Source organism: Acinonyx jubatus, chromosome B1 (genome assembly GCF_027475565.1).
Source record: "Acinonyx jubatus isolate Ajub_Pintada_27869175 chromosome B1, VMU_Ajub_asm_v1.0, whole genome shotgun sequence".
NCBI lineage: Eukaryota > Metazoa > Chordata > Mammalia > Carnivora > Felidae > Acinonyx > Acinonyx jubatus.
The window spans coordinates 74606565-74633456 of record NC_069382.1 but is presented as its reverse complement, the minus strand read 5'-3'; the positions used below and the strand labels follow the sequence as shown (position 1 = coordinate 74633456).

At 38.1% G+C, this 26892-nt stretch overlaps 1 protein-coding gene and 1 pseudogene across 6 annotated transcripts in view; one reads left to right on the top strand and one right to left on the bottom strand.

The window, feature by feature from the left end:
• LRBA (LPS responsive beige-like anchor protein) overlaps positions 1 to 24730 on the bottom strand; it is a 772859-nt gene extending 748129 nt beyond the window's left edge. For 5 of the 6 annotated variants that reach the window (XM_027067078.2, XM_027067090.2, XM_027067096.2 and 2 more), the window contains exons 1-2: positions 24338 to 24477; positions 23559 to 23991 (exon numbers count right to left, since the gene is read on the bottom strand). In XM_027067078.2, coding sequence (XP_026922879.1) covers positions 23559 to 23771 — 213 coding nt within the window. In that variant the 5' untranslated portion in view covers positions 23772 to 23991; positions 24338 to 24477. Of the gene's footprint in view, positions 1 to 23558; positions 23992 to 24337; positions 24478 to 24592 lie in introns of those variants that run through there. The other variant, XM_027067081.2, reaches the window with a different exon arrangement.
• Positions 14886 to 16136, top strand: LOC106983297 (heterogeneous nuclear ribonucleoprotein A1-like; annotated as a pseudogene).
• Positions 24731 to 26892: the final 2162 nt, after the last annotated feature.

Sequence of the window (26892 nt, the reverse complement as noted above, 5' to 3'; positions counted from 1 at the left end):
TTAACTAAATGAGCCACTCAGGCGTCCCTAAACTAAAGGCTTTTTAACAAACTCATGTTTAGTACCAAAATGAATCCTGTGAGATAAGTTCCAATATGGAACCACTAAAATCAAAACAACTATTTTAGGTGAGTTGGGTCTATGTGAATTGTACTTTAAAGTGTTTTTATTTAGCATTTTAGCCAAGAGAAAAAAATTTTTAAGTACATGTTGAAATCTAGAATTCCATGTAATTTTTTTAATGTTTATTATTTATTTTTGAGTGAGAAAGACAGAGCACGAGCTGGGGAGGGGCAGAGAGAGAGAGGGAGACAGAATCCACAGCAGGCTCCAGGCTCTGAGCTGTCAGCACAGAGCCTGACTTTGTCCTTAACCAACTGAGCCACACAGGCACCCCTACATAATTTTAATGGATATATTTCTATGTCTTCCTGTTGGAGGAGAAAATGAGATACTCAAGAATGACAGCTAAAAGTACAAATTACTCTTCACTAATGCAATCTCTAAACTAACATCAAATTTCTTCCAGTATATCAAATACATACATTTTATAACTAAGTATATTTTAAATATATAAAAGAACACTTTTTACAGTCACACAGGCACATTTACCTATTTACTTACAATTTAGAACTGAACACTGTCTGTTAATAGCGCTTTCAGAAAGCCAGAACCCAGGAGTGCCTGGGTGGCTCAGTTGGTTAAGCATCTGACTTCAGCCCATGTCATGATCTCGAAGTTCTTGAGTTTGAGCCCTACATCAGGCTCTGTGAGGACAGCTCAGAGCCTGGAGCCAGCTTTGGATTCTGTGTCCCCCCCTCTCTCTCTCTCTCTCTGCCCTCTTCTCGCGCCCTGTCTCTCTCTCTCTCTCTCTCTCACTCTAAAATAAAAAAACATTAAAAAGAAAAGAAAGCCAGAATACATTATAGTACTTTCAAGGAACTTAACTGGGTTAAATTTAATATAAAATAAAAGATATCAAGGGAAACATTCCACTATTTCAAATTTACTTCAGAGGTAATTATTAATGCAAGACGCCGAGATGGCTCAGTCAGTTAAGCCTCCGACTCTTGATTTTGGCTCAGGTCATGATCTCACAGTTCGTGAGTTTGTAGCCAGATCCCCAGGTCAGGTTCTGCACTGGCAGCACAAAGCCTGCTTGGGATTCTCTCTCTCCCTCTCTCTTTCTCTCTACCCCTCCTCCACCGGTGCATGCTCACGCATACCTGTCCTCCCTCTCTCCCTCTCTCTTAAATATGTTTAAAAAAAAAAAAGGAAAAGAAAAAGTTAATGTAAAAAACACCATATAACACTTCATACTTAGAAAATACCACCTCCATCAAGATTTGACTCAAACTCTAAGGACTGAAATTGATTTTCTATATTCACAGCCTACACAAAAATCAGATCAATTTTACCAATTTTTTAGGATAATTTTGATAAATACACGTATGAGTGTATGTGTGTGTGCCAGCTGACTAACAGCATGGCAGAAATGGAATTTCTAGAAGATCTGGTATGTTGGAGCTAGAATAAAATTCACAAATATACAGATACAGAATAATTACAGGTTTTCAAATGCAATTGTATTTATCTGGAGGTTTTTTTCCATGTGTACTTGTCATTAATTAATTTTACAAGCAACTTTTAACTTGTAGAGTTTCTAAAAATTGTATTTCTTGAATTTTGTCCTTTGTGTATTAGTGCAACAGTGGTTTTTTTCTTCCTTTGACTATCCTATTGCCTTCCTTCTTTTTTTCCCTTCCCTCCTCTCTTTCTCCCTCCCTTCTTTGGTTGTGAATATCAGTTAAACTCCTTCGTGATCTTGGGCAAGAAAATTTACCCCTCTAATTCTCAATTTTCTTTTATGTAAAACAGGGCTGATTCTATCTCATAGGATTTATTATATATTAAAACACCAATAGGCACTTAATGCTAGTTATCTTCGATTTTTCTCCCCACAATTTATAAACATCTAAAAAGAAAACTCATTTTTTGATGTTTAAAATTTGACCTACTGTCAATCAGTAAAAATTTAAAATATCATGGATGGGGCACCTGGGTGGCTCAGTCGGTTGGGCGGCCGACTTCGGCTCAGGTCATGATCTCACAACTCGTGAGTTCGAGCCCCGCGTCAGGCTCTGTGCTGACAGCTCAGAGCCTGGAGCCTGTTTCGGATACTGTGTCTCCCTCTCTCTGACCCTCCCCCATTCATGTTCTGTCTCTCTCTGTCTCAAAAATAAATAAATGTTAAAAATATATATATATAAAAAAATAAAAATAAATAAATTAAATAAAATATCATGGAAAATTCCAAATTTACACAAAATCATAAGAGAACTCCTAGGCACCCACCAGCCAACTTCACTCATTATCAACATTCTTCCACAAGACATTTTAACTAATAATATACGGCTTCTACAGTCTCTACAATTTGTTCATTGGAATTGTAATACTTTAAGGTTATTAAACTTTGGGGAGTAATCTTCTAGGAATTTAAAGTCTGCTGCCAAAATCTATATGAAATTGAGAAGACGGTATCCATACTATGTTGAATGTCATACTATGTTGAATGGATCCAAGAACAGGATCCAATGTGTGCTATACTGTGTTCTTTTTTGATAGCAGTGTCACTTTGCTTCTTTGTCTCCTCAAATGATTTTGGATTTAAAATTGTGTAGGGATACCTAGGTGGCTCAGCTGGTTGAGAGAGAGAAAGAGGGAGAGAGTGCGAACAGGGGAGGAGCATACAGAAGGAGACAAAAAAATCCCAATCAGGGTCGAGGCCCTGAGCTGTCAGCACAGAGCCGAATGCATGGTTCAAACTCAACAACCATGAGATCCTGACCTGAGCTAAACTCAGATGCTTAACCAACTGAGTCACCCAGTCGCCCTATAGGACAGTTTTCCATTAGTGAATTTGTTGAATGGGCTCTTATCCTAGTTGGTACAGATTTATATGCATACTCCTGTAAGTATCTTTAGTAACCTTGAAGACAATTAGAAATTGAAGACAATTTCTCTAATACCTGTATTGCTGTATTTATGTTTTAGCTCGTCATTATTGGAGTGGGGATAAAATATTACTAATTGCAAATCATAGTTCATCACAGTCCCAAGAGCCTCAAATCATTGGGACTACTGCATAATATAAATTCCATGTGAAAATGCCAACTCATTGGTATGGATGAGGAAATGTTAAGACATGAAAACTTGCTATGGAACAAAACTTTAAGGGTATTTTTGCCTAAAGCAAGTCAAATTTTGACTCTAATGAGCATGTTTTCAGCTAGCTTCTCTATTCTCTGGCCCCACAGGGTATACTGTTACTTGACTGGTACATTCTATTATTTTTTCCAATCGTTTAGAGGAAGGTAGAAATTTCCACCTAAGATTTTCTCTCTCTCTACCTATGGCAAGTGAAAATGTCATTCCCCTTCACTCCCTTGGGCTGCCTCTTTTTTTCCTTCCAATCTGGATTCTGTTATTTTTTTAACTGGAAGCTTCCTTGGCATTGTAACTCAAGTTGAAAAGCCTCTTAGGGGGGTACCTGGGTGGCTCAATTGGTTAAGGGTTCAATTCTTATTTCAGCTCAAGTCATAATCTCACAATTTGTAAGTTTGAGCCCTACATCAGGCTCTCTGCTGTCAGTGCCAAGACCACTTTGCATCCTCTATCTCCCTCTCTCTCCCTACTCATGTGCTTTCTCTCAAAAATAAAAAAAAATTAAAAAAATTAATAAATAAATAAATAAACAAACAAATAAAGGCTCTTGGTGGGGTGCCTGGGTGGCTCAGTCAGTTAAGGATCTGACTTCAGCTCAGGTCATGACCTGGTGGTTCCTGAGATCAAGCCCTGCATCGGGCTCTGTGCTGTCAGCACAGAACTTGCTTGCTTCCGATCCTCTGTCCCCCTCTCTCACAGCCCCTCCCCGGCTCACTTGCGCACACTCTGTCTCTCTCAAAAATAAACTTAAAAAAAAAAAGCCTCATAGGTATTACCTAGGAAAAATTAAAACATGCCCACACAAGGACTTGTATGGAAATGTTCTGGAGCAGCTCTATCCCATAATGGCTAATGGAAACCACCTGGTGACTGAATGAACTGTGGTACATCCATACAATAGAATACAATGCAGCAATAAACTATTAATATATGCAAGAACTAGAAGCAATCTAAATTCAGTATGCTAAGTATAAGAAATTGGTCACAAAAAGATACCTACTGTATGATTCCATTTTTATTTGACATTCAGAAAAAGACAAAATGATAGGAATAGAAATTAGATCACTGGCTGCCAAAGGTTGAGAATGAGCGAGAAGACTGACTACAAAGAGGCACAAGGAAACTCTCTGGAAGTCACAGAAATATCCTACATCCCAAATGTGATGATGGATACTATATACATCAAACTGTACACCTAAAAGGGATGAATTTTATCCTATGGAAATTATACCTAATTAAGCCTCATTAAAAAAAAAGATGGCATAAATATAGTCTCTGCCTTTAAGCTCATAGTCTGGGGTAATATATAAACACATAAAAGAACGAGGTAAATGCTATAATAAGTTATAAACAAAGTTCTGTGGTGGGATGGAGGAAGAGTAAAATTCTGCAGTGGAGCAAAGGGTTCTTAGAGAACACAGTATCTAAACTATGTCTTAAAGTGTGAGTATAACTATAGTGGACAAAGAAGGAAGAAAAGCATCCAAGCAGAGAGAACAGCTGATAGAAAAGCACAGAAGTTATAGAGACAGGACCTAAGAAAGGTGTAAGAAAAAGTCAGTATGGGCTTGAGTATAGTATATAGAGTGGTCATGATGACAGAGGAAACAAAGTATAAGAGTAGAGCCTTATAAACCACGCTGTGGAATGGTATGGCAGAGGAAACAAACAGTTCTGAAAGGTGTTAAAAATAATCTTAGCAAGAGATACCTGGGGTCAGAATTAAGGAGACTATTTAGTGATGGACTGGTTGTGAGAATAAGGAAAAAGATAAGTCAAATCAAGTTTCTGGTCAGGGCACCTGGGTGGCTCAGTCAGTTGACCATCGACTCTTGATTTCAGCTCAGGTCATGATCTCACGGTTCATGGGATCAAGTCCCAAGTCAGGCTCTGGGCTGACAGAGCAGAGCCTGCTTGGGATTTTCTCTCTCTCTCTCTCTCTCTCTCTCTCTCTCTGCCCCTTCCACGTACACACACATGCTCTCTCTCTCTCAAAAGTAAATAAACATTTTTAAAATATCAAGTTTCTGATAAAGGCAAAGTGATACCATTGAAATGAAGAATGAAAAAAGGAAATACAGTTGTGTTTGATAATCTCAGGGGGAGGCATCTGGCTTCCATTTTCCTATTTACTAATTAGCTTACTTGTATTCCTTCTCTAACTAAAACTGGGTTTTATTATAAGTTATATATTTTAACTACTTTATAAAATAACTGTTAAGAAATAAAGGCAACCTAGCAACCTAACCTCTCCAGTCTTGTTTTCTTGTTAAAAAACAAGTTTAAGGAGCACCTGGGAAGCTCAGTTGGTTAAGCATCCTAGTCTTGATTTTGGCTCAGGTCATAATCTCACAGCCATCAGAGCCCCATGTTGGGCTCCTTGCTGGGGCCTGATTATGAATCTCTCTCTCACTCTCTCTCTGCCCCTCCCCCCACTTGTGCGCTCTCTCTCTCTCTCTCTCTCTCAAAAAAAAAATTTTTAATAAAGTACTACCTCAAGGAGCTATTTTGTGAATTAAATGAGATAATCCTTATAAAACACTTACGTTGCCTATACGTAATCAACACTCAGTCACACACCCTAATTTACGTTCAAGTTCAGCTTTATTACAACTGGCTCACAGGACAAAGCATTAATTTCAGTCTTTCCTCCTGAAGCACCACGTGAATAATTTGATGTAACTGTTCATGCACTTAACCCACAGAATATAAAATCATATCCAACAATATAAACTAGAAAAATATTTAGACAATCTACTATGCTGAATTTAGAACTTAGCTAAACTATTTCTTAAATATCTCACTTAACAGAAATTAGTCAACACAACAATCTCTACTGTTCTGAAACAAGGCTCCTGAAATTTTTATGTCAAAAGCCATCTTGTCAATTTAACTGTAGTATCTACGAGATTAACAAATGGTCATCATTTGACTCACAACTATTTTGTTTTAAGAGTTCATCCTTGGGCAGATGAACATGTTAAAAATAATAAAACTATAAAGCTCCCTATTAATACAAATGAGATTTCGATGCAGCTTATTACCATTCCATCGAAATTACCAGGAACTTATAAAGAATTAAGACTCAAAGAATAATATATTTTTTCTAAGTTGTTTCTTTTGCATGGGTAGGGGTCAGAAGAAAAAAAATAAGGTTTCTTTTACCATTTTATAACATTCTACAATTCTAAAAGCTCAGAAAACTCCTTTAATTACCAAAATTTAAAACACAACCTCCACACATACAATTTCCCAAGAACTTTTATTTATTTTCCTTTGGTAATACAGGGTTGTTTCTAAGATGAAAATTGCTCATCTATCTGTATATATAAATACAAGGGTTTAAAAAAAAAAAACGAGGGGCGCCTGGGTGGCTCAGTCGGTTAAGCGTCCGACCTCAGCTCAGGTCACGATCTCACGGTCCGTGAGTTCGAGCCCCGCGTCGGGCTCTGGGCTGATGATGGCCCAGAACCTGGAGCCTGCTTCCGATTCTGTGTCTCCCTCTCTCTCTGACCCTCCCCCGTTCATGCTCTGCCTCTGTCTCAGAAATAAATAAACGTTAAAAAAAAAAAAAATTTAAAAATAAATAAATAAATAAATAAATAAAAGAAAAATGACAAATTTTCTTTCCCTACAACGTCTTCATTGATCTACAGAATTCTATTACCTATAATTACCTCAGTATTTCTAGGTGGGAAATAACCTGACCTAATATACTATAAATTGGTCCTATATTTTCTTCACTGGCTATTATATACGCATTATTTTGTTCTATGTTATAGTTGTATAATATAGTGCCAGCAAGACAGGACTAAGATGGCCTAAAAAAAAAAAAAAAACAACTTTACAAACATCTACAAATATTAGGTAAATATCACAAAAACTACTTTTCAATGTAGACCTAAGCTTTCAAGAAAAAAAGGCAATCTCTAAGAGCCTAAAATGAAGAAACAGAAAAACAGTAAGAATTTGAACTGTTATTACAACTGCTAAAGGGGCACAGGAAGGAAGGCTAGTGACCTAGGGACTAGCATTTTAATGCCTATGTAGAAACACAAAATAAAGTACTGTGCCCACTCAAGGTGGGGAAATAGAAATTAAATCTCCATATACATATGGTACTCTTAAAGCTCAAAAAGTAGATCTCCCTTCCTCCTCCCCTCCAAAAAACTCACCAACTGGCAAAAGGAAATTACAAATAGCCAGTCTTTGGCTGGGCTACTATCTTAAAAAAAGAGAAAAAAAGTTTTCTCTGGGAAAATAAATTCTGGGATGATCTTCAAAGGTTTGGGAGTTCAAATTTACACTATTGTCATGAACTGGAAACCCAATGCTGATTAAAAAAAAAATAAAAAAATTTAGGGGCACCTGGGTGGCTCAGTCAGTTAAGCATAAAACTCTTAAAAAAAAAAACAAAAAAAAACACTCTTGATTTTGGCTCAGGTCATGATCTCCCAGTGCATGAGTCTGAGCTCTACATTGGGCTCTGTGCTGACAGCGCAGAGCCTGCTTAGGATTCTCTGTCTCCCTCTCTCTCTGCACCTCCCCTGCTCGCTTGCTGTCTTTCAAGAATAAATAAATATACATTTAAAAAAGATATGAATCACAAGTGAAATTGAAAATATGAAACATTAAGAGACATGAAGGATAGAATGGGAAAAAAACCAATATGTCATGTATTAAGAGTTCCAAAATACAAATAGATAAAATGAAGAAAAGCCATTATTCATGAAAATTCTCTAGAAAAAACACGAATCCTCAAATTTAGGAAGTACAACCACCCATACATAGGTTATGGTGAAACTACAAAACCCCAAAGTCAAAGAAAGAATCTTAAAAGCAACCATAGAAACAGATTACCCATAAAGTTAAGCAATTACAACTATTAACAGTAATAACTTCAACAATAAGAACAGAACAGTATCTTCAAAATATTAAGAGAAAATTATTGTCAACTAGAAACCTGCATCCAGCTAAACTACATTCAAGAGAAAGGTCAAAATGAGGAAATTTCTAAACAAAAAACAGAGTTTGCCACTCAAAAACCCTCAATGAAAGAACTACTGAAGGATACACTTCAGAAACAGAAACAAAAAATAGAATGATATACAAGACATACATGTGAGCCAACCATTTAGTAAATATCAGTAAGTCTAAGAACTGTGAAGAAATATAATCTTCTTGTTCTCCAGTATTCAGTGCCTCTGCCTGCAAGGGGATTATATGCACTTATCCTGTGAAACTAAAGAATGAGATGATAACACAAGCACGGCCATATGATTTCCCTTGATCAATGAAATACAAATGGAAGGGACTTGTCACGTGGTAGCAGAAACTTGAGAGCATCAAAGTTCAATACTATACAAACAAATTTGAGGAAGGGAATGGTAAGAAATAAGCCAAGATCCAGATTACTTATCTGTCATATTAAGTAACTTGGCCTTTACCCAGAAAAGAATGAAAAACTGTAGAAAGATTTTGAAAGGAAAATCAAATGGTCATATTTTAACTGTACATAAAATATTCCAGAGGTTGTGGAAGGTATTTGAAAGAGACCAGAGAAGCAGGAATACCAGCAAGTAAGTTATTCCAACTATACAGGAAAATAATTGAGTATCTCAACTAGCGTAGTATACTGAAGATGTAGGAGAGAGAGGAGTACAGAAATATTCAGTATTCCAAATGATATTCTAACACCAATATTCAAATTAATGACCCCGAATTATCAAATAAAAGACCAAATCACCATCAGTATCCTGCTAAATATCACAAAAAAGTTCAAATTTACGAGTTTAAGAATTTTTAAATAATCTCTACATACAACACTGAGCTCAAACCTACAACCCCAAGATCAAGAGTCACATGTTATTCCGGGTGCCTGGGTGGCTCAGTGGGTTAAGTGTCCAACTTCAGCTCAGGTCATGATCTCGCAGTCTGTGGGGTCGAGCCCCATGTCAGGCTCTATGCTGACAGCTCAGAGCCTGAAGTCTGCTTCAGATTATGTGTCTCCCTCTCTCTCTAACCCTTCCCCACTCATGCTCTCTCTCTCAAAAATAAAAAAACATTAAAAAACATTTTTTCTTAACAAGAGTCACATGCTCTTCCAACTGAACCACCAGGTTCCTCCAAACTGAGTTCTATCAAAAAAAGTCTAAATAGAAATGTACTGGCAGGGGCACCTGGATGGCTCAGTCAGTTGAGCGACCGACTTCGGCTCAGGTCATGATCTCACAGTTTGTGAGTTCAAGCCCCACGTCAGGCTCTGTGCTGACAGCTCAGAGCCTGGAGCCGCTTCTGATTCTGTGTCTCCCTCTCTCTCTGCCCCTCCCCCACTCATGCTCTCTCTCTGTCTCAGAAATAAACATTAAAAAAATTAAAAAAAAAAAAGAAATGTAGTGGCAAAGTAATAAAGGACATTAAAAATTCATCCACATGCATCCCTCCACCACCTCATTCCAGACAGGTTGGTAATACAGCCAGAAACTAAGTACCACATTGTATTTCATATATATATTGCCATTAGATTGTCCTAGATGCTTTAGCTGGGTAAGAGGGAAGAAGATAAAGAATTCCAAGTAAAAGATGTATGAGAGACATCATCATCTCTAATAATATAATCAATGTAGTCAACATATAAATGTCACAAAGATGATAAACTTTACATTTTCTTAGAGATCAACAGTCAGGAACAAGAATGGAGTATACAAGTATCAGAAAATAAATTTAATAAACTGAAGGACAGAAGTATAGTGAAAAAATGGGAGAACCTAGAGGCTAAAGAACTGACACTTTAAACTCCATGAAGGCAAAGTCCATACCTCTCTTGCTCACTGTTTTATTGCCAGCACCATGTAATAGCACACCATTTCTGCTCCACAAATATTCATTGAACGAGTAAATGGATTGATCCCAATGAAAATAAATACATGTTTAATAAAAGGGAATAATGTCATGTTATTAAAGCATAAAAGGAGTCGTCAATATAGCAACATGTAAAATGTTCCACTCTAAAATCTTATTCATAGACAGGGCACACCTGGGTGGCTCGGCTGGTTAAGAGTCCAACTCTTGATTTTGGCTCAGGTCATGATCTCACGGTTGTGAGACTGAGCCCCACAGGATCATCACAAAACACAGAGCCTGTTTGGGATTCTCTCTCCCTCTCTCTCTCTCTCTGCCCCTCCCCCTCAAAAAAAAAAACTTTAAAAAATAAAATACAATCTTATTTACAGTTGATCTTTGACTTCTTAAATAAACATATTATTTGAAAAGTTAAATGCTAAACCCCAGTTAAAATATACACCCTAATTTTTTGGAAGAAAAAATAATCTTGTCCCATAAATTTGAGTATATGGTACTTTACTTGGAAAATCTATCATGGAAACAAATCAACTCCAAGGAAAGGTCATCTGAACAAATGAAACTATGACTACATCCTGACAAACAACTAAAGACAACAAATGGTATTAACTTCTGCAACTGATTAACAAAAGCATCATCTTTTCCTATTAATGTGCTCACTGAGATCAGTATAAAGTCACAAAAAAAGATTATTAAAACCCCACACTTTCCTGGGGCACCTAGCTGGCTTGGTTGATAGAGCATGTGACTCTTTTTTTTTTTTTTAATTTTTTTTTCAACGTTTATTTATTTTTGGGACAGAGAGAGACAGAGCATGAATGGGGGAGGGGCAGAGAGAGAGGGAGACACAGAATCAGAAACAGGCTCCAGGCTCTGAGCCATCAGCTCAGAGCCTGACGCGGGGCTCGAACTCACGGACCGCGAGATCGTGACCTGGCTGAAGTCGGACGCTTAACCGACTGCGCCACCCAGGCGAGCATGTGACTCTTGACTTCAAGGTCATGAGTTCAAGCCCCACATTGGAGGTAAGTTTACTTCAAAAATAAATAAAAAATTTTTAATGAAAATTTTTTAAAAATTCAGTTTCTTATACAATCAATAAACAAGTTCATTTCAATCCTGGAAGCTAAGCCAACTAAATATTAACCATGAAAGTAAAGAAGCAAACTACAATATCTTGTATAAAGATTATGTGATTAATTCCATCCAATTTAAAAATTACATTCAAAAAATAAAAAATAAAAATCACATTCATTAAAACCTTTCTCTTCCTCATATGTATTTTCGGTTATTGGGGGGGTGGGGGGGACCTACCTTCCATAACGCAAATCTTGACTATTAGGCAAGTTGTAAACAATCTAGATACTTTCCAAAAAAACTGCTCAGTGACTTAATTAAGCAAGCTACTCGTCTTCTGTATCTCAGTTTCATCATTTATAAAGTGAATATTATAACAGTACAATCTGTTCTACTATAACTTATATCTTTGCCTTGAATTACCTCCTACAGAATTGTTAAAGAGTAGAATAATATAGAAATAGTGTGTAAGTGATGCTGGTTCATATGTAATTGTTTCCAACAGAATAAAAAAAATCCTTGGCAATATATGAAGATCTTATGAAAAACCTAAAAATTTACAGAACTGCTTTCCTTTAATGCAAATAGTGCCTGACTTAATGATTCCAAGAATTAGTATGCTTTTTCCACGACATTAAGTATCTGACAATCTGTAAGTACAAATGAAGAAAGTACAAAGACATTTCCTTCTGTACTAAAACAATGAATTAATAAGGAAAGCTACACATTGGATCAGACATTTAGTACTGATAAATGTATCAGAAGCTAAAGAAACCAAGCCTACATCTCAAAGAAGGAAGCATAAACTCTAGGGTTAGTTAGTTCCACAAAGTGAATGTGATGCTAACATGAAAATATCAATAGAGATTTAACCTTGCTAGTATTTTCATCAGGATTATTATTGATTTTGTTAGTATTCCAGTTACAAGGTCCCACAGGTTTTGAATGGCCCACCCCAATCCTATCTTTCCCCATAAATCCTGTTATTTTTAGTACACTTTTGCAGAACACAAGACATTTTGGCAGAAACACCTAACACCTATCCGTGAGAACTCTAAGAATTAACTTGGATCAATACATACATCAAACAGGACCTGGCATACTTAATAAATCTTAGATATTGCTATTATCTATTATAACTCAAAATATTTTTTTTTATTTTAGAGAGAGAGTGAGAGAGCATGAACGGGGGGGGGGGGGGAGAGAGAGAAAATCTTAAGTAGGCTCTGTGCTAAGCCACCAAAGCACCTCAAAATAACAAATTAATTTTAACTCAAAAGCATACCAGTTATCAATATCTGTGTCCCCTACCTCAAGGGTCATAAATCAACTTACCATTAAAGAAAATAAAAACTTCACCCCCAAAAAACCTTAGAAAATAAAGAACCATAATCTACCAAATGTTTTAGTAAACTAACAAAATCACCCACTCACACTTTTGGCCATGGGCACTGCCTTACCCATCCAATGACAACTACAGTAAAGAAAATTATTCTGAAATGCTTTGGATTTTGTGTCTGCTGGATGTCTATTAATTTCACAGAAATTTGATCTAGGAAAATGAGTTGGTGAGGGGTACCTGGGTGGCTCAGTCAGCTGACTCTTGATCTCAGCTAAGGTCATCATCCCAGAGTCCTGGGATCAAGCCCCACGTCAGGCTCTGTGCTCTCTCCCTCTCCCTCTGCCCCTCCCTTGCACTCACGTATGTGCGCACACACACACAGTCTCTCAAATAAAAACTAATTTTTAAAAAAAAAAATGAGTTGGTAATAATGTTAATAATCATTTTACAATACCTTTATATAATTTTCTTTAATATTTTCTCCATTTTAGATACCAGTGAGCCTCTTTATATCAGTTCCTACTTTGTTTTTAGAAAAGATTTGTTGACACTCATTTGAAACTGATTATCATATTACTATCAAGACTATTTTTTCTTAATTTCATGTATTAACAAAATCAACACTTTTTTTAAAGGCTTTGTGTTAAAATGTTTTTATATACATATACAGTTATAAGCTCTGAGATATAATAACAATTTTTTGTCAAGATATTGAAGCCCCAAGATCATAAAAACTGGATTCAACTAGATACTATACATAGGATTTAAGATAATATATTTGTATTACTTTATGAGAAACATATTTTCACTAGAAACAACAAAATTCAAACACTTCATTGAGTCCCATTTAAAATTCCCATAGCTTTAAAAGATTTACTATAGCTTATAAATAAAAATACCACACCAATCAAGTTATTATTCACTAACAAAGATCTTGTTAGGCAAGATCTCTTTCAGTTCCCAAGAAAGAGACTTATTTCTAACAAAACATAATTGAGACCTCATCAGTTCTTCATCTTTCTCTAAGGATATATACTAAAAAAAAAACCCAGCCCTTCATTTCTAAAACTGCAGTTTTTATAGAACATAAATCACTAAAAGATTGATGAGATAAGTCTGGTCAAAAAATGTCTGGGAATGGGGCGCCTGGGTGGCTCAGTCGGCTAAGCGTCCGACTTCAGCTCAGGTCATGATCTCGCAGTTCGTGGGTTCAAGCCCCGCGTCAGGCTCTGTGCTGACAGCTCAGAACCTGGAGCCTGTTTCAGATTCTGTGTCACCCTCTCTCTCTGACCATCCCCCGATCATGCTCTATCTCTCTCTCTCTCAAAAATAAATAAACGTTAAAAAAAATTTTTTTTAATGTCTGGGAAATAAATGTAAACACCCAGGTGCAACAGAAATAACAGAAATTGGGGTACCTGGGGGGCTCAGTGAGTTAAGCATCCAACTTCAACTCAGACCATGAATGATCTCATGGCTCATGAGCTCAAGACCCATGTCTGACTCTGGGCTGACACCTCAGAGCCTGGAGCCTGCTTCAGATTCTGTGTCTCCCTCTCTCTCTCCCCTGCTGCTTATGCTCTGTCTTGTCTCTCTCGCTCAAAAATAAACATTAAAAAAAAAGAAAGGAAGAAATAACAAAACTTAGAGCATGACCATCAGATAGTTACATAACCTTAGAAGTCATTTGATATCCAACTAGGAAGTTGGACTTCCCAAAGTAGGACTCTGCTCTATAAAATCTCCAATATGCAGTCCTCCACAATCTCCAGCATCAAGAAATTTGGTACTTCACATAGCACATTTCAGGCACATATATTACTCTTGGACAAATCCAATTAAATCTTTGAAGAATCAGAAAAGATACCAAAAACACACAAAAAATGTTAAAAATCTAAAACTGGGAGCGTTTTATGATATTAGTTTAGCAAATTAGAAAGAATTCATGTACTCTCAACAGCTTTTGTTTTTGTTTTTGTTTTACTTTGTATACCGTCCCAACAGCTTTTAAGCCAAAGACTCACTAGAAAGACTCACTATATACAAGTTGGTTTCTGAGTATATATCCCATTCCATGAAATAATATCAGAGAAAAAAAAAACTACTTTAAGAGCAGGTTGTAAGAGACTATTCTGAAAATAAGTTAACAAAATTGCTCCTTTGGGGTAAAACAGATATTAAGGTAATTCAAAACTGTATAATGAAAAACACAAGCCACCTGATAAGAATCTTCATAAGAAATGTCAGAAAATAGTAAAAGAAATATGGCATTAAGGTCTTAACAACATTATCTTCTGCAGAAATGAATAAAACTAGGCTAACTTTTCTGCCCATGGACACCTCAAGGAAGCATCGTTAAATCTCACCTCCCACTGCCATCATGTCTAAGTCAGAGTCTCCCAAAGATTCTGAACAGGTGCGGAAGCTTTTCATCAGAGGTTTGAGCTTTGAAAACAGACAATGTGAGTCTGATTAGCCATTCTGAGCAATGGGGAACACTCACGGACTGTGTGGTAATGAGATCCAAACACCAAGCACTCCAGAAGCTTCGAGTTTCTCACATATGCCACTGTGGAAGAGGTGGATGCAGCCATGAATGCAAGGCCACACAGGATGGATGGAAGAGTTTTGGAACCAAAGAGGGCTGTCTTGAGAGAAGATTCTCAAAGACCTGGTCCCCACTTAACTGTGAAAAAGATTTTTGTTGGTGGCATTAAAGACACTGAAGAACATCATCTAAGAGATTATTTTGAACAGTATGGGAAAATGGAAGTGATTGATATCATGAATGACCAAGGCAGTGACAAAAAGAGGCTTTGTTTTTGTAACCTTTGATGACCATGACTCTAGACAAGATTGTCATTCAGAAATACCATACTGTGAGTGGCCACAACTGTGAAGTAAGGAGAGCTCTAAGCAAAAGATGGCTAGTGCTTCATCCAGCCAAAGAGGTAGAAACAGTTCTGGAAACTTTGGTGGTGGTCGTGGAAGTGGTTTTGGTGGGAATGACAACTTTGGTCGTGGAGGAAACTTCAGTGGGCAAGACAGCTTTGGTGGCAGTCGAGGTAGTGGTGGATATGGTGGCATCAGGGATGGCTATAACAGATTTGGTAATGATGGAAGCAACTTCGGAGGTGGTGGACTATAATGATTTGGGCAGTTACAAAAATCAATCTTCAAATTTGGGACCCATGAAAGGAGGAAATTTGGGGGGCAGAAGCTTCACCCCTATGGTGGTGAAGGCCAATACTTTGCCAAACCATGAAACCAAGGTGGTTATGGCGGTTCCAGGAGCAGCAGTAGCTATGGCAGTGGCAGAAGGTTTTAATTACTATCAGGAAACAAAGCTTAGCAGGAGAGGAGAGCCAGAGAAGTGACAGGGTAGCTACAGGTTACAACAGATTTGTGAACTCAGCCAAGCACAATGGTGGCAGGGCCTAACTGCTACAAAGAAGACATGTTTTAGACAATACTCATGTGTATGGGCAAAAAACCCAAGGACTGTATTTGTGACTAACTGTATAACAGGTTATTTTAGTTTCTGTTCTGTGGAAAGTGTAAAGCATTCCAACAAAGGGTTTTAATGTAGATTTTTTTTTTTTTTTTTTGCACCCATGCTGTTGATTGTTAAATGTAACAGTCTGATCATGATGCTGAATAAAAGTGTCTTTAAAAAAAAAAAAAAAAAAAAAAACCTAGGCTAACTAATGATTGTAATTTAGCAAATGATAAGATTAGGACATTTCCATTTAATAAAATAAACACCTTTGAAGTACCAAGCACTGTAAAAAGTTCTAGACGTAAAAGGATAAATGAAACAATTTATTATCTAAGTAAGCATTATAAAATAGAAATCAATTCTGGACTTTTTTCTTTCAGATACACAAAAACTATTAAAAATATTTTAAAGAACATGTGTGTGAAAAGATACTTTACAATATAAAAAATATAATAGATTAGTTTAGCTAGGTCAGGATGAGAAAGAAAACCCTTTCTTTCTCTTTTAATTCACAAACAAAAAAAAAATTCTTATTTTTCAGTTTCCTAAATGTTTTCTCAGTTTAAAATGAACCAACTTAAATGGAAACAAGGGGCCCAAATGATGAATTCTATTACCACCAAGAAACTACAAAGTTTTTAGAATTCATCAAATCATCCACATTTCTTTTATTTATCAACATCAATAAATAATAACAATATCTACTCATGATCTACATAAATGTTCATATACTTTGAGCCATTTATTCCACTTCTGGAAATTTTAATACACAAAGCCGCCTAAGGAAGCATTTCAATAGCAAAAAAAAAAAAAATTTTTTTTTCATCATTTCCTCTTATACTGAAAACTACAAAACATTGATTAAAGAAATTAAGGAAGACCTAAACAAATGGAAAGACAGTCCAAATGCATGCAATGGAAAACTCAGTATTCCCTAAAGTTATCTACAGCTTCAACACCTCCCCATCAAAATCCCAGCTTGCTTTTTCACAAAAAGTGACAAGCTGATCCTACAATTAACACAGAAATGCAAAGAATCTAAAATAGCCCAAAAAATCTTGAAAAAAAAGAACAAAGAAAGAGGACATATATCCCTATTTCAAAACTTATTACAAAGCCTCAGTAATCAAGACAGTGTTGCCGTGGTGAAGAATAGACATACAGATCAAAGAAAAAAAAGTCCAGATAAATCCTTAACGCTTACAGTCAACTGATTTTTGACAAAGATGTAAAGGTATAATTCAATGGGAAAGAATACCCATTTCAACAAAGAGCAGTGAAATCCACATACAAAATGATAAATTTAGAATGGGTGATGGGCATTGAGGAGAGCACTTGTTGGGATGAGCACTGGGTGTTGTATGTAAACCAATATGACGATAAATTATATTTAAAAGAAAAAAGGAAAAAAAAGATGAATTTAACCCCTATCTTATCATTTTCTCACATCACACAAAAATCAACTCAAAATGGATCACAGGCCTAAATGCAAGAGCCAGAACTACGAAACATCTTGAACACAGGATGTAAATGTTCTAAAATTAGACTGTGGTAATGCCTGCACAGCTCTGTAAACTTAATGAAAATCACTAAATTATATACTTATATTAAGTGAATTTTATGGTATATAAATTACACCTCAACAAAGGTGTTTAAAAATGAGTCATCTCTAAAATATCACAATGACTATTAAATAAATTCCAAAAGAACTACATAGCATATTTCAGAGCCAATAAGGCTAGTAATAGCTACATACAAAAAAAAAAAAAAAAAAATTTACAAGGTTGGAGTATGATAACTTATCTAAAATTACAAATATTAAAATAATAGAAAATACTTATAACAGTACTCAATGTGCCACACATTATTTTAAGTGATTCTACATTCTACAGAGGAAAACTATTCTACAGAGGAAAAACTATGGCACAAATAGGTTAAAAAAACTTGCTCAAGATCACAACAGGGTGTTGGGTTAATGAATGATTTTTTTCTCCTTTCACAAATATCTTTATATTACTACCATTATGCATTTGAAAACAGTAGTGAACATCATTGGCTGCCTATCCACTATCCAATTATCCTTTCAATTTCTTACCCGGATTTTTGTGTATCCACCTCTCCCCATACAGCCCATGTACTTCAGAGAAAATTAACCCCATCCTTAGGTACAGTACTTGGTCCTGGTTTGCTTAAGCCAATCAGCCATTTCAATGACGACAGTCACTGGTTCAGTAGTCCAGTCAGGACTCTTGTTTGGAATGTCAGGACAGTGAGGCTTTCTCCTAAGAGATGTGAACAAAATATGTATGGCCCAACCATCACTGGCAGCCATCCTACAACCATGGGAGGAATAACAACAGACTGAAGAAAGCAGAAAAGAAACGGAAAGAAACTGGTTATTTAATATTACTGTGTTACTATAATCTTGCCCTACCTTTGGACTTGGAGATAAATGAGCCTTACAAATCCTTTTTATTGTGTTTCAAACAGGTTCAAGTTTTCTATCACTCATAACATGATGGAGGGCACATTAACAAGTACGTTACATGAGTATCTTTCTAATAAAGGTTCAAATAAAGGCTTGAAAAATACCTACAATTTTATATGTCTCACACAGCAGTTTGTAATCTTTTAACTGCAAATTTTAAAATGTGTTTTTTTTTAAATCTAGATTTCCAATTCTTCCTGAAAAATCAAAAGGTATGACACCATTGGGCCCATGTTACTGCAGTATAACAACCAAGTAGAACAGAAGCTGCCCCTTTAAGTCTACAAGAACACTCTCTAAACACAAGTCAATAGTAATGGAGCCTCTGTGCGAGGTGCTCAGCTCCTATGGGCATTAAAAGTTTGCACCGTTAATATTTAGCAGGACCTATATCAAATGACATGTAATGAGTCATGAAAAATGTATTCTACCTTTTAAACACTAACATTTTAATTAAAATCATATACTTTTTAAACAAATTTCATGAAAACATATATTTGTCACCAGCTCATGGGAAACACTATTCTTGAACTGAATACCTTTAAATACCCGATGGAAGCCTTAAACTCAGCAGCAAGTTCTTGGAAACATGCCAATACATTAATTACTCTGGGTCCAAACGTCTGACAATTTTTTTTTTAGCACACAGATGAAAACAAAATGAAATGGTTTTAAGTTGCAACAAGAAAAATGTAAAAGTTGACTACAAGTTTGAAATACCTGAATACACAAGTGTACTATTAATCAAAACTTACCTATAAAACAGATTTGCAAAAGAAATTACAAGAACAGTGGTAAATTTCAAAGGAATTTACAGGAGAGTAAGCTCAAGCTACATTAGCAAAGTTAGGAAGCAGTACTTCGTAAAGACATCTGGATGTATGGCTCTACCACTAATTTGGACAACTCTAGGGGAAGGGAAGTTAATTTTTTTTTTAATTTTTTTAATGTTTATTTTTATTTTTGACAGAGAGAGAGAGAGCATGAGCAGGGGAGGAGCAGTGAGAGAGGGAGACACAGAATCCAAAGCAGGCCCCAGCTCTGAGCACAGAGCTGGACACGGGGCTCGAACTCACAGACTGCAAGATCATGACCTGAGCCGAAGTTGGACACTCAACCGACTGAGCCACCCAGATGCCTGGGGAAGTTGTTTAATTTTAACAGCACAATTATTATAGTTTAAAGTAGCTTAACATATAATCAGTAAAAAAGAATCGAAAGTACATAATCTATTTTAACAAAATGCCTGGAAAAATAGGAAAAAGTTATCACAGCTATAAATAAGTTTAAACTTACTAATGAAAAATCCAGTGAAGATAGGTTAAAGGAGGTACACACATAAGGATTCAGTGACACTGTTAATAAACTGGTTTTTTTTTTAGTTTATTTATTTTGAGAGAGTGAGAGCATACACGTGCACAAGAGGGGGAGGTGCAGAGAGAAAGGGAGAAAGAATCCCAAGCAGGATCCACACTCAGTGCAGAGCCTGACACACTGACGAGGGGCTTGGGGCTTGATCTCATGACCCAGAGATCATGACCTGAGCCAAAATCAAGAGTGGGCCACTTAACTGACTGAGCCACCCAAGTGCCCCTATACTGGTTAAGGTACATAGATGGCTCACAGAGTTTATATCATTATAATATTTCATTACTTATACATATTATATATTCTTCTGTCTGTATTCTTTTCACAATTTTATAAATCTTAACCCAACATAGTGACTATAAAAAAAGTTAATGATAGACTTTCCCCATCCACATGCCAAGTAAAAAAACTGAATGACCAGAAAAATGTTTTTGCTTTTAAGCAATTTTTTTTTTTACTATTTAATGCAGTTATATGAAAGCTATTTGAAAGTTAAAGAGGAATAAATGAATTCTACTGATGGAGATTTCATCATTAATATTTATTTAGCAGGACCAATGATTTTTGTGTCCTTATACTGGGGGAAGTTATGCCTCAGCTATACCTATCTGCTCAGAGAAGCAAACAATTCTACATTAACTCAAGAGACAGATGTATTCCTGGAAAGGTTGCCATTATACACAAATTGTAGGCAATCTATTTAACATTTCAGTCTCAATCTCATTCATAAAATGAGATCTATATTAAATAGTTGTTCAAAGAAATATTTAAAAACTTATGTAAAGCACTTGGCCCATTGCCTGGCACACAGTAAACAGCATAACTTGTAAAATCACAACTTTTAATGTAATTTCCTTCTCTGAGCAAAATTAAGATTAAGGCTGATAACTATCAAGAAATATTTAGGTGCTATAGTATTAATGACATTGAGATGGACTAGCTTACCAGATACCTAAAGTGTCAGTTCTCAAGATTTTCTAAAGCCTGGCAAACAACCTACATATCCATGAAGAAACATGAAAAGTATGGTAAGGGAGAATGGAAAAGGGAGGAACTAATCTAATCCTCTGCTCTACAGGAGAAGAGAATGACAGTGGAGAGGAGGTATAACTCAACAGATTTTCCCTCTCTTTTTACCAGACACCTATTACTCTGCAAACAAGTAGCTGTGCGTGATTTAACCAATAATCTTAAAATCTCTACCAGACCCACAATTTTAGGCAGCATATAAGCAAACCATCACTACAGAATTTGGATATTCCTTAATAAAATGCAGGTGACTTATGGTAGGTTATCCACCTCCACACAGGGCATTCAAAACAACAAAGGAGTTCGGGTCACCTTGGTGGCTCAGATGGTTAAGCGGCTGACTTTGGCTCAGGTCATGATCTCAGAGTTAGTGAGTTAAGCCCCACATGGGGCTCTATGCTGACAGCTCGGGGCCTGGAGCCTGCGTCAGATTCCGTGTCTCCCTGTCTCTCTGCCTCTCCCCCACTCACACTCTCTCTCTCTCTCTCAAAAATAAATAAACATTAAAATTTTTTTTAAAAAAAATAAAGAACAAAGAAGTTTGAATCCTCCTTCTGCCAGAGGAATGTTGTTTTTCATACACAAACAACTAATTACGGGCTCTATCACTACCACAGATTTCTGTTTATCATCCTAGGTACACGAGGTTTAGAAAAAAAATAAAATCTTGGAGCGCCTGAGTGGCTCAGTTAAGCATCGACTTCAGCTCAGGTCATGATCTCACAGCTCATGAGTTCCAGCCCCGTGTCCAGCTCTCTACTAAAAGCTCAGAGCCTGGAGTCTGCTTCACATTCTGTCTGGGTCTCTCTCTGCTCCTCGCCTGTTTGCACGCTGTCTCTATCTCTCAAATGTAACTACACACTAAAAAAAAATTTTTTAACAACAACAAAAAAAATCTTTAAAAAAGGTTTTTGAGAAGCGCCTGGGTGGCTCAGTCAGTTAAGTGTCCGACTTCGGCTCAGGTCATGATCTCACGATTTGTGGGTTGGAGCCCCGCCATTAGGATCTCTGTCGCTGCAAAGCCACTTCAGATCCTCTGTCCCCCACTCTCTCTACCCCGCCTCTCCTCCAGTGCACATGCGCTCTCTCTCAAAAAATAACTGAACTTAAAAAAAAAAAAAAGGTTTCAAGTTTACTTTGAGGCAAAGGAATAAATCAATTTACCATATATCTCCTTAAGACTTACAAACTTTTAAAGACCATAAACACAAGATCCCCAAAGTTTTGATAATTGCTGAAGCTGCATAAGGAATACCAGAACAACTATCCTATTTGTATATTTGAACATTTCCATAATATTTAGTTTTTTTTTTTTTAAATGTGGGTGGTTCCAGTCAGTTGGTTAGGCATGTGACTTTGGCTCATCTCACAGTTCATGGGTTCAAGCCCCACGGTGGGCTATGTGCTGATAGCTCAGTCTGGAGCTTGCTTTGGATTCTGTGTCTCTCCCTCTCTTCCCTGATTGTGCTCTCTCAAAAATAAATAAACTTAAAAAAATGTGTACATGTGTATTTATATGTAAGCTTCCAACACAACAAACTGGTAAAGAAATACCCTAGTGTTCAAAGTTTTTATACTCCAAAAGTAAGTGATTTCATCTAGTTCCTTTCTCATTCTAGAAGTTGTACTGCAAGTGACCAGACTATTGGTAAAGGTCTAGTGAAGGAAATAATTAACCGACCTGGAATAAAACAAGCCTAACCTTGAAAACACAAAGGCAAAAGGGAAGGGCGCTAAACGGTTATTACAGCTATTTTGTATTCATATTTGTTCCCATCTGTTATCTTCTAACACAGGTAGAAGAGGTGGAAGTAGTGTTAAGGCCAAATTTACTTTTCATTCTTTAAGTAGATGGGCAACAGAAGTTGGAGTAAAGAAATTTAATTTAAAAGTCCCCATTAGAAATAACTATTTCTAAGAACGGAACAGAGAAAAAGTATTGCATATACACCTTTCAAAAGTAACATTCATAGTTCTTAGAACCAGCAACTTCCAATGACCAAATATGCTTTGCTGCTACACATGCATTTACAAAAGAAATAAAGATTATGCTGCATCAGCCACAATCCTTTTTCAAACTGCCATTCAATTTTCACAAGATGTAACCATGAATACATTCCAAAATTTAATTTTTGTTAGCTATGTCTAAAAATAAAATTGGTCAAGATATAAAGTACTAACTTTGCAGCAAATTAATCTTTCACCAACTCTGTGAACAAAACTTTCATGTTCAAAACTTATAGCAAAACATAACCTAGGCAGACTCAAAAGGGTAAGTAGTATGTAGGGCACTTACATCATTTCTCAAGACCCAAAGAAAGTCACAAAAATTTATTTAAAATGTGAAAGAGAAATGCAGACAAAAAAAAATGTTTATGTAATAAAAGTCCTCCACTGGAACCCCCACAAAATACTTCCAAGCAACAATTATTTCCTTAGCACAATAGTCATCTGTTCACTTTCACAAAACCTGGAGCACCTAAATCTACATAACTCCCCTTAAACTGAAAAATACAAAAAAATCTTTCATTTAGGTCAGTAGGATTTTGTGTTTCTATCCATGGAAAAAGCCATCATCTGTATGAGGCAAGCACATGGCTCCAGCTTTAACGTCTAGTTCCCCAACCCACTGAAAAGAATATATGCTTATAAAATAAATATTTACTTACCAGGTTAAAGACAGTTTCTACAATATCCCTATTGGATACTTCTCCAACTTCAACCAACCCCGTCAACACGGCAAATTTCATTCTGATGCCCCTGATGGGGAGCCCTGGTTTCAGGGACAATGCACCCTCTTCAGCAGAGGTTTCTTCTTTCCCTCCACCTCCCCCGTCATCACCTGTTGGTGGCGGGGAAGGGACATTGTCTTCACTAGCCATTGCTAGTTCGCGAGAAAGGACAACTCGGAGTCACTATGGGACAGCAAATGCTGCACTAGCAATAAGCACACACACGCAACACAAAACGAAAAAGGTCACTCTTCCAAGTTGTGGAGAAACCCCAAAAGCAGTTGATGGGTAAAGTCCTTGGCGTCACCCTCCTCCTCTTGGAGAATATTTGTCCAATCTCTCTCCCCGAGGCTGACAACAACGCCAAACCCTATTGGAAGATTAGATAAATGTTAAATACGCTAGGTTTTGTTTTTGGGTTGGGGGGGGGGGGGTGGAGAGGAGAATAGTTATTGCCTGTGAAATAAGTTACTAAAGGGACCCCACTACCCGACACCCGCTACCCCCCTGGCTCGAAGATACAGATTCTGAGTGAAGGCGGGTTCAAGAGGCCCCTGAACAGGTTCACTCCTCCCCCACACTCTCGCAGGTTCAGGCGCAGAGCTACCTCTCCTCACAGGTGCACGGAAAGAGAAACTGTCGCTGGAAAATGAAGGGCCCGAGGAAAGGAGGGGTGGGTCCCCAAGCTACCACAGAAGTAGAAAGTTCCTCCTCACCCAGATACTCCGTACTCGTCCTCACCCCCCGCCAGGGAGCCGCGAGACGGAGGTGGCGGCGGAGATCCAGGGCAGGAAAAGGCGGGGGAAAGGGGCGGTGATTATTCTCAACGCTCGGCCCAGGGGGAGGAGTGGAGCACTCAGGCACCTGAGGTTCGACGGCGAGAGGAGGGGAGGTGTGTATTCTGGCTAGAAGGGAGGGGATGCCGGGTGGCGAAGTCGGGGAAAGGAGGGAGAAGAGAGAGGTCAGTGCACCTGGTCGCAGCCTCCAAGTTTCCCTATTCCGCTCCCCGGGAGCCCGCGGCTGCACAGAACTCCATGCTTCCTGGCCCGCCCGACCCCTGCGCTCAGCCTTTGCGAAAACAGCCCCTGCTGGCGATATGGACGCCGCAGCTGAGGCTGCTGGTGGTGGTGAGGTTGCTACTGCCACAGCTTGCCCCGCCACGGCTCGCGTGAACCTCCCTATACCCACTGAAACTACTTCTCGCCGCCATGACAGCGCCGAGGGCTGCCGGGCGCGGCGTGCGCGTGCGCGAGCGCGCGGGACGGTGGGGCGGGAGGGCGCGAAGGCGGAGGCAACCGTGCGGCAGCGTGGGGCCGAGAGAGGGCGGGGGTGCTGGGCGAGGGCTTGCTGACAGGACTACGTGTGAGGGTGGGCACCCTAGCGGGCGCGTTGCTCAGACAACACGAAATGTGTCCCGGCCCGGCAAGGAGAGATGTTTCCTTCCAGGAGCCGACTCTTCCCACACACCCCCTCCCCGCTATCACCCCTCACCTCCCACTCCCAACCTGAGAAGGTGCTTTGACAAGAGCTGAGAAGGTGATTCTGAGCTGCTTCCGTCGTTAAGTTACCATAGGGTCTCCAAGCGCGGAGAGACCCCGCCCCACGTTGCCAAGGTGTCTTCTTGGACTTGGAGAAAGACACCTGAGGGACCGCTACGAGCCAGAGAGGTGGCAGCGCTGGAGCCAGCAAGGCCGCAGTCCTTGTCTAATGGGAGCAGAGTCCCCACCCCTGACCGCCTTCAGCTGCTGCCTGCCCGCGGCGCTCCGCGAAGAGTTGCGGAGAGATTTCCACTGGGATGCCCCAAACAGCTGCCACCGCTTGGAAGGGGATGGGGCGGGGGTGCAGGGGGACGTGTCCACGAGGAATGAGAAAGATTCCTTGCTTTGCAGCTGCCGCCCCACCAAACCTCTCCCACATTCTAAGGAAGGGAGGATTCCTGAGACAGCTGCTCCAAACAGCGTGGAGGCGGGGTTAATTTTGCCTGTAGATCTCAGGGGTTTTTTTCCTCTCGTAATTTTCCAATGTGAAAGTTAGGTTCGCCTCATTCTCAGATTAGTTTAAAAGATAAAATGCATTCGGATTGAAAGTAGCACAGGTCATCATAATGTGTCCTTCCCTTCCACCTCCACTATTAACAAAAAGCGTTTTTCCTGATGCACCAGTGAAAAATATTAAAGAGTGGTTTTTCACCCTTATGTACTCCTTGAAGCCATAAGGCCTTAAAAAATAATAATGGTTAATATAATTTTAGTTCGCTAAAATGAAAGTGAAGCAAAAAGTGAGGTCAAACAAAAGTTAGGAAGTACCATGGAGGGGTCAGAAGAAAAAATTATATTGGTTTGAGAGAGGAAATAATTGCCTAAAGAAAGGGTTATCTGAGATGGGCTTGAAAAAGTAAACGGAATTTCAGCTATCACATGGAAATTTGGAAGGAGAGAGAAGTAACATGAGAAAAGACAAGAAGCACAGGAGTATCTTCTTTAGAAAAGCGTTAAACCTTTTAAAAATACTAAAAAGAATTCAACTGCATCAAATCGCATATGGTTGCGAATGTTTGTTAAAGATTTGTTTTCTATACGTTGATTTAAATACACCAAAGATGAGGCATTTTTCTCATGATCTGAATTGGTGATTCATGTATTGCTACATCAATGGCTTGCCTTTCTTTAAGTCCCTGAAAAACGAAACCCCTCAGATTTATATTTCAGATTGTTAAATGAATAAGTCTGGAATAAGAGGGACTGGGTTGTGCCTGAGGAGAGAGACAACTTTCACTAGAATTTTAACACATCTGTAGAGAAGGAGACAGGGAGGCACATTTGAGGTAGAGGCATTAAATAATGAAAGGTTTCTAATATAGCGTTTTGCCTCCCCAGATTTGGGCAAATAGTCTTACCTTGAGTATGTTAATATATCTGGCACATAACTGCTAGTATTTGCTAATAACAATAAGTGTCTGCCATTAAGAAGGAGCAGATGACAATGAACATGTCCTAAACACAGTATGGTCACAGTTATTCGGTCTAAATGTCTAGGGTTGGTTTGTCTGTCATGGATTTGCCATCTCACTGTTAACACTGTTGTACTGGTAAAACAAAAGGGGACATAAGACATTTACCCAAATATTTCCCCCAAAATTGTCAAGCATATTTTACAGTTTTTCAGAATTATTCAACCTCCTGCTTTACTTTGCCCCTAGTTACAGTAAAATACTTGGCAAAAATTACAGGTTCACTGCAGAAGAAAGCATATGGAAGATAGAGGAGGAAAC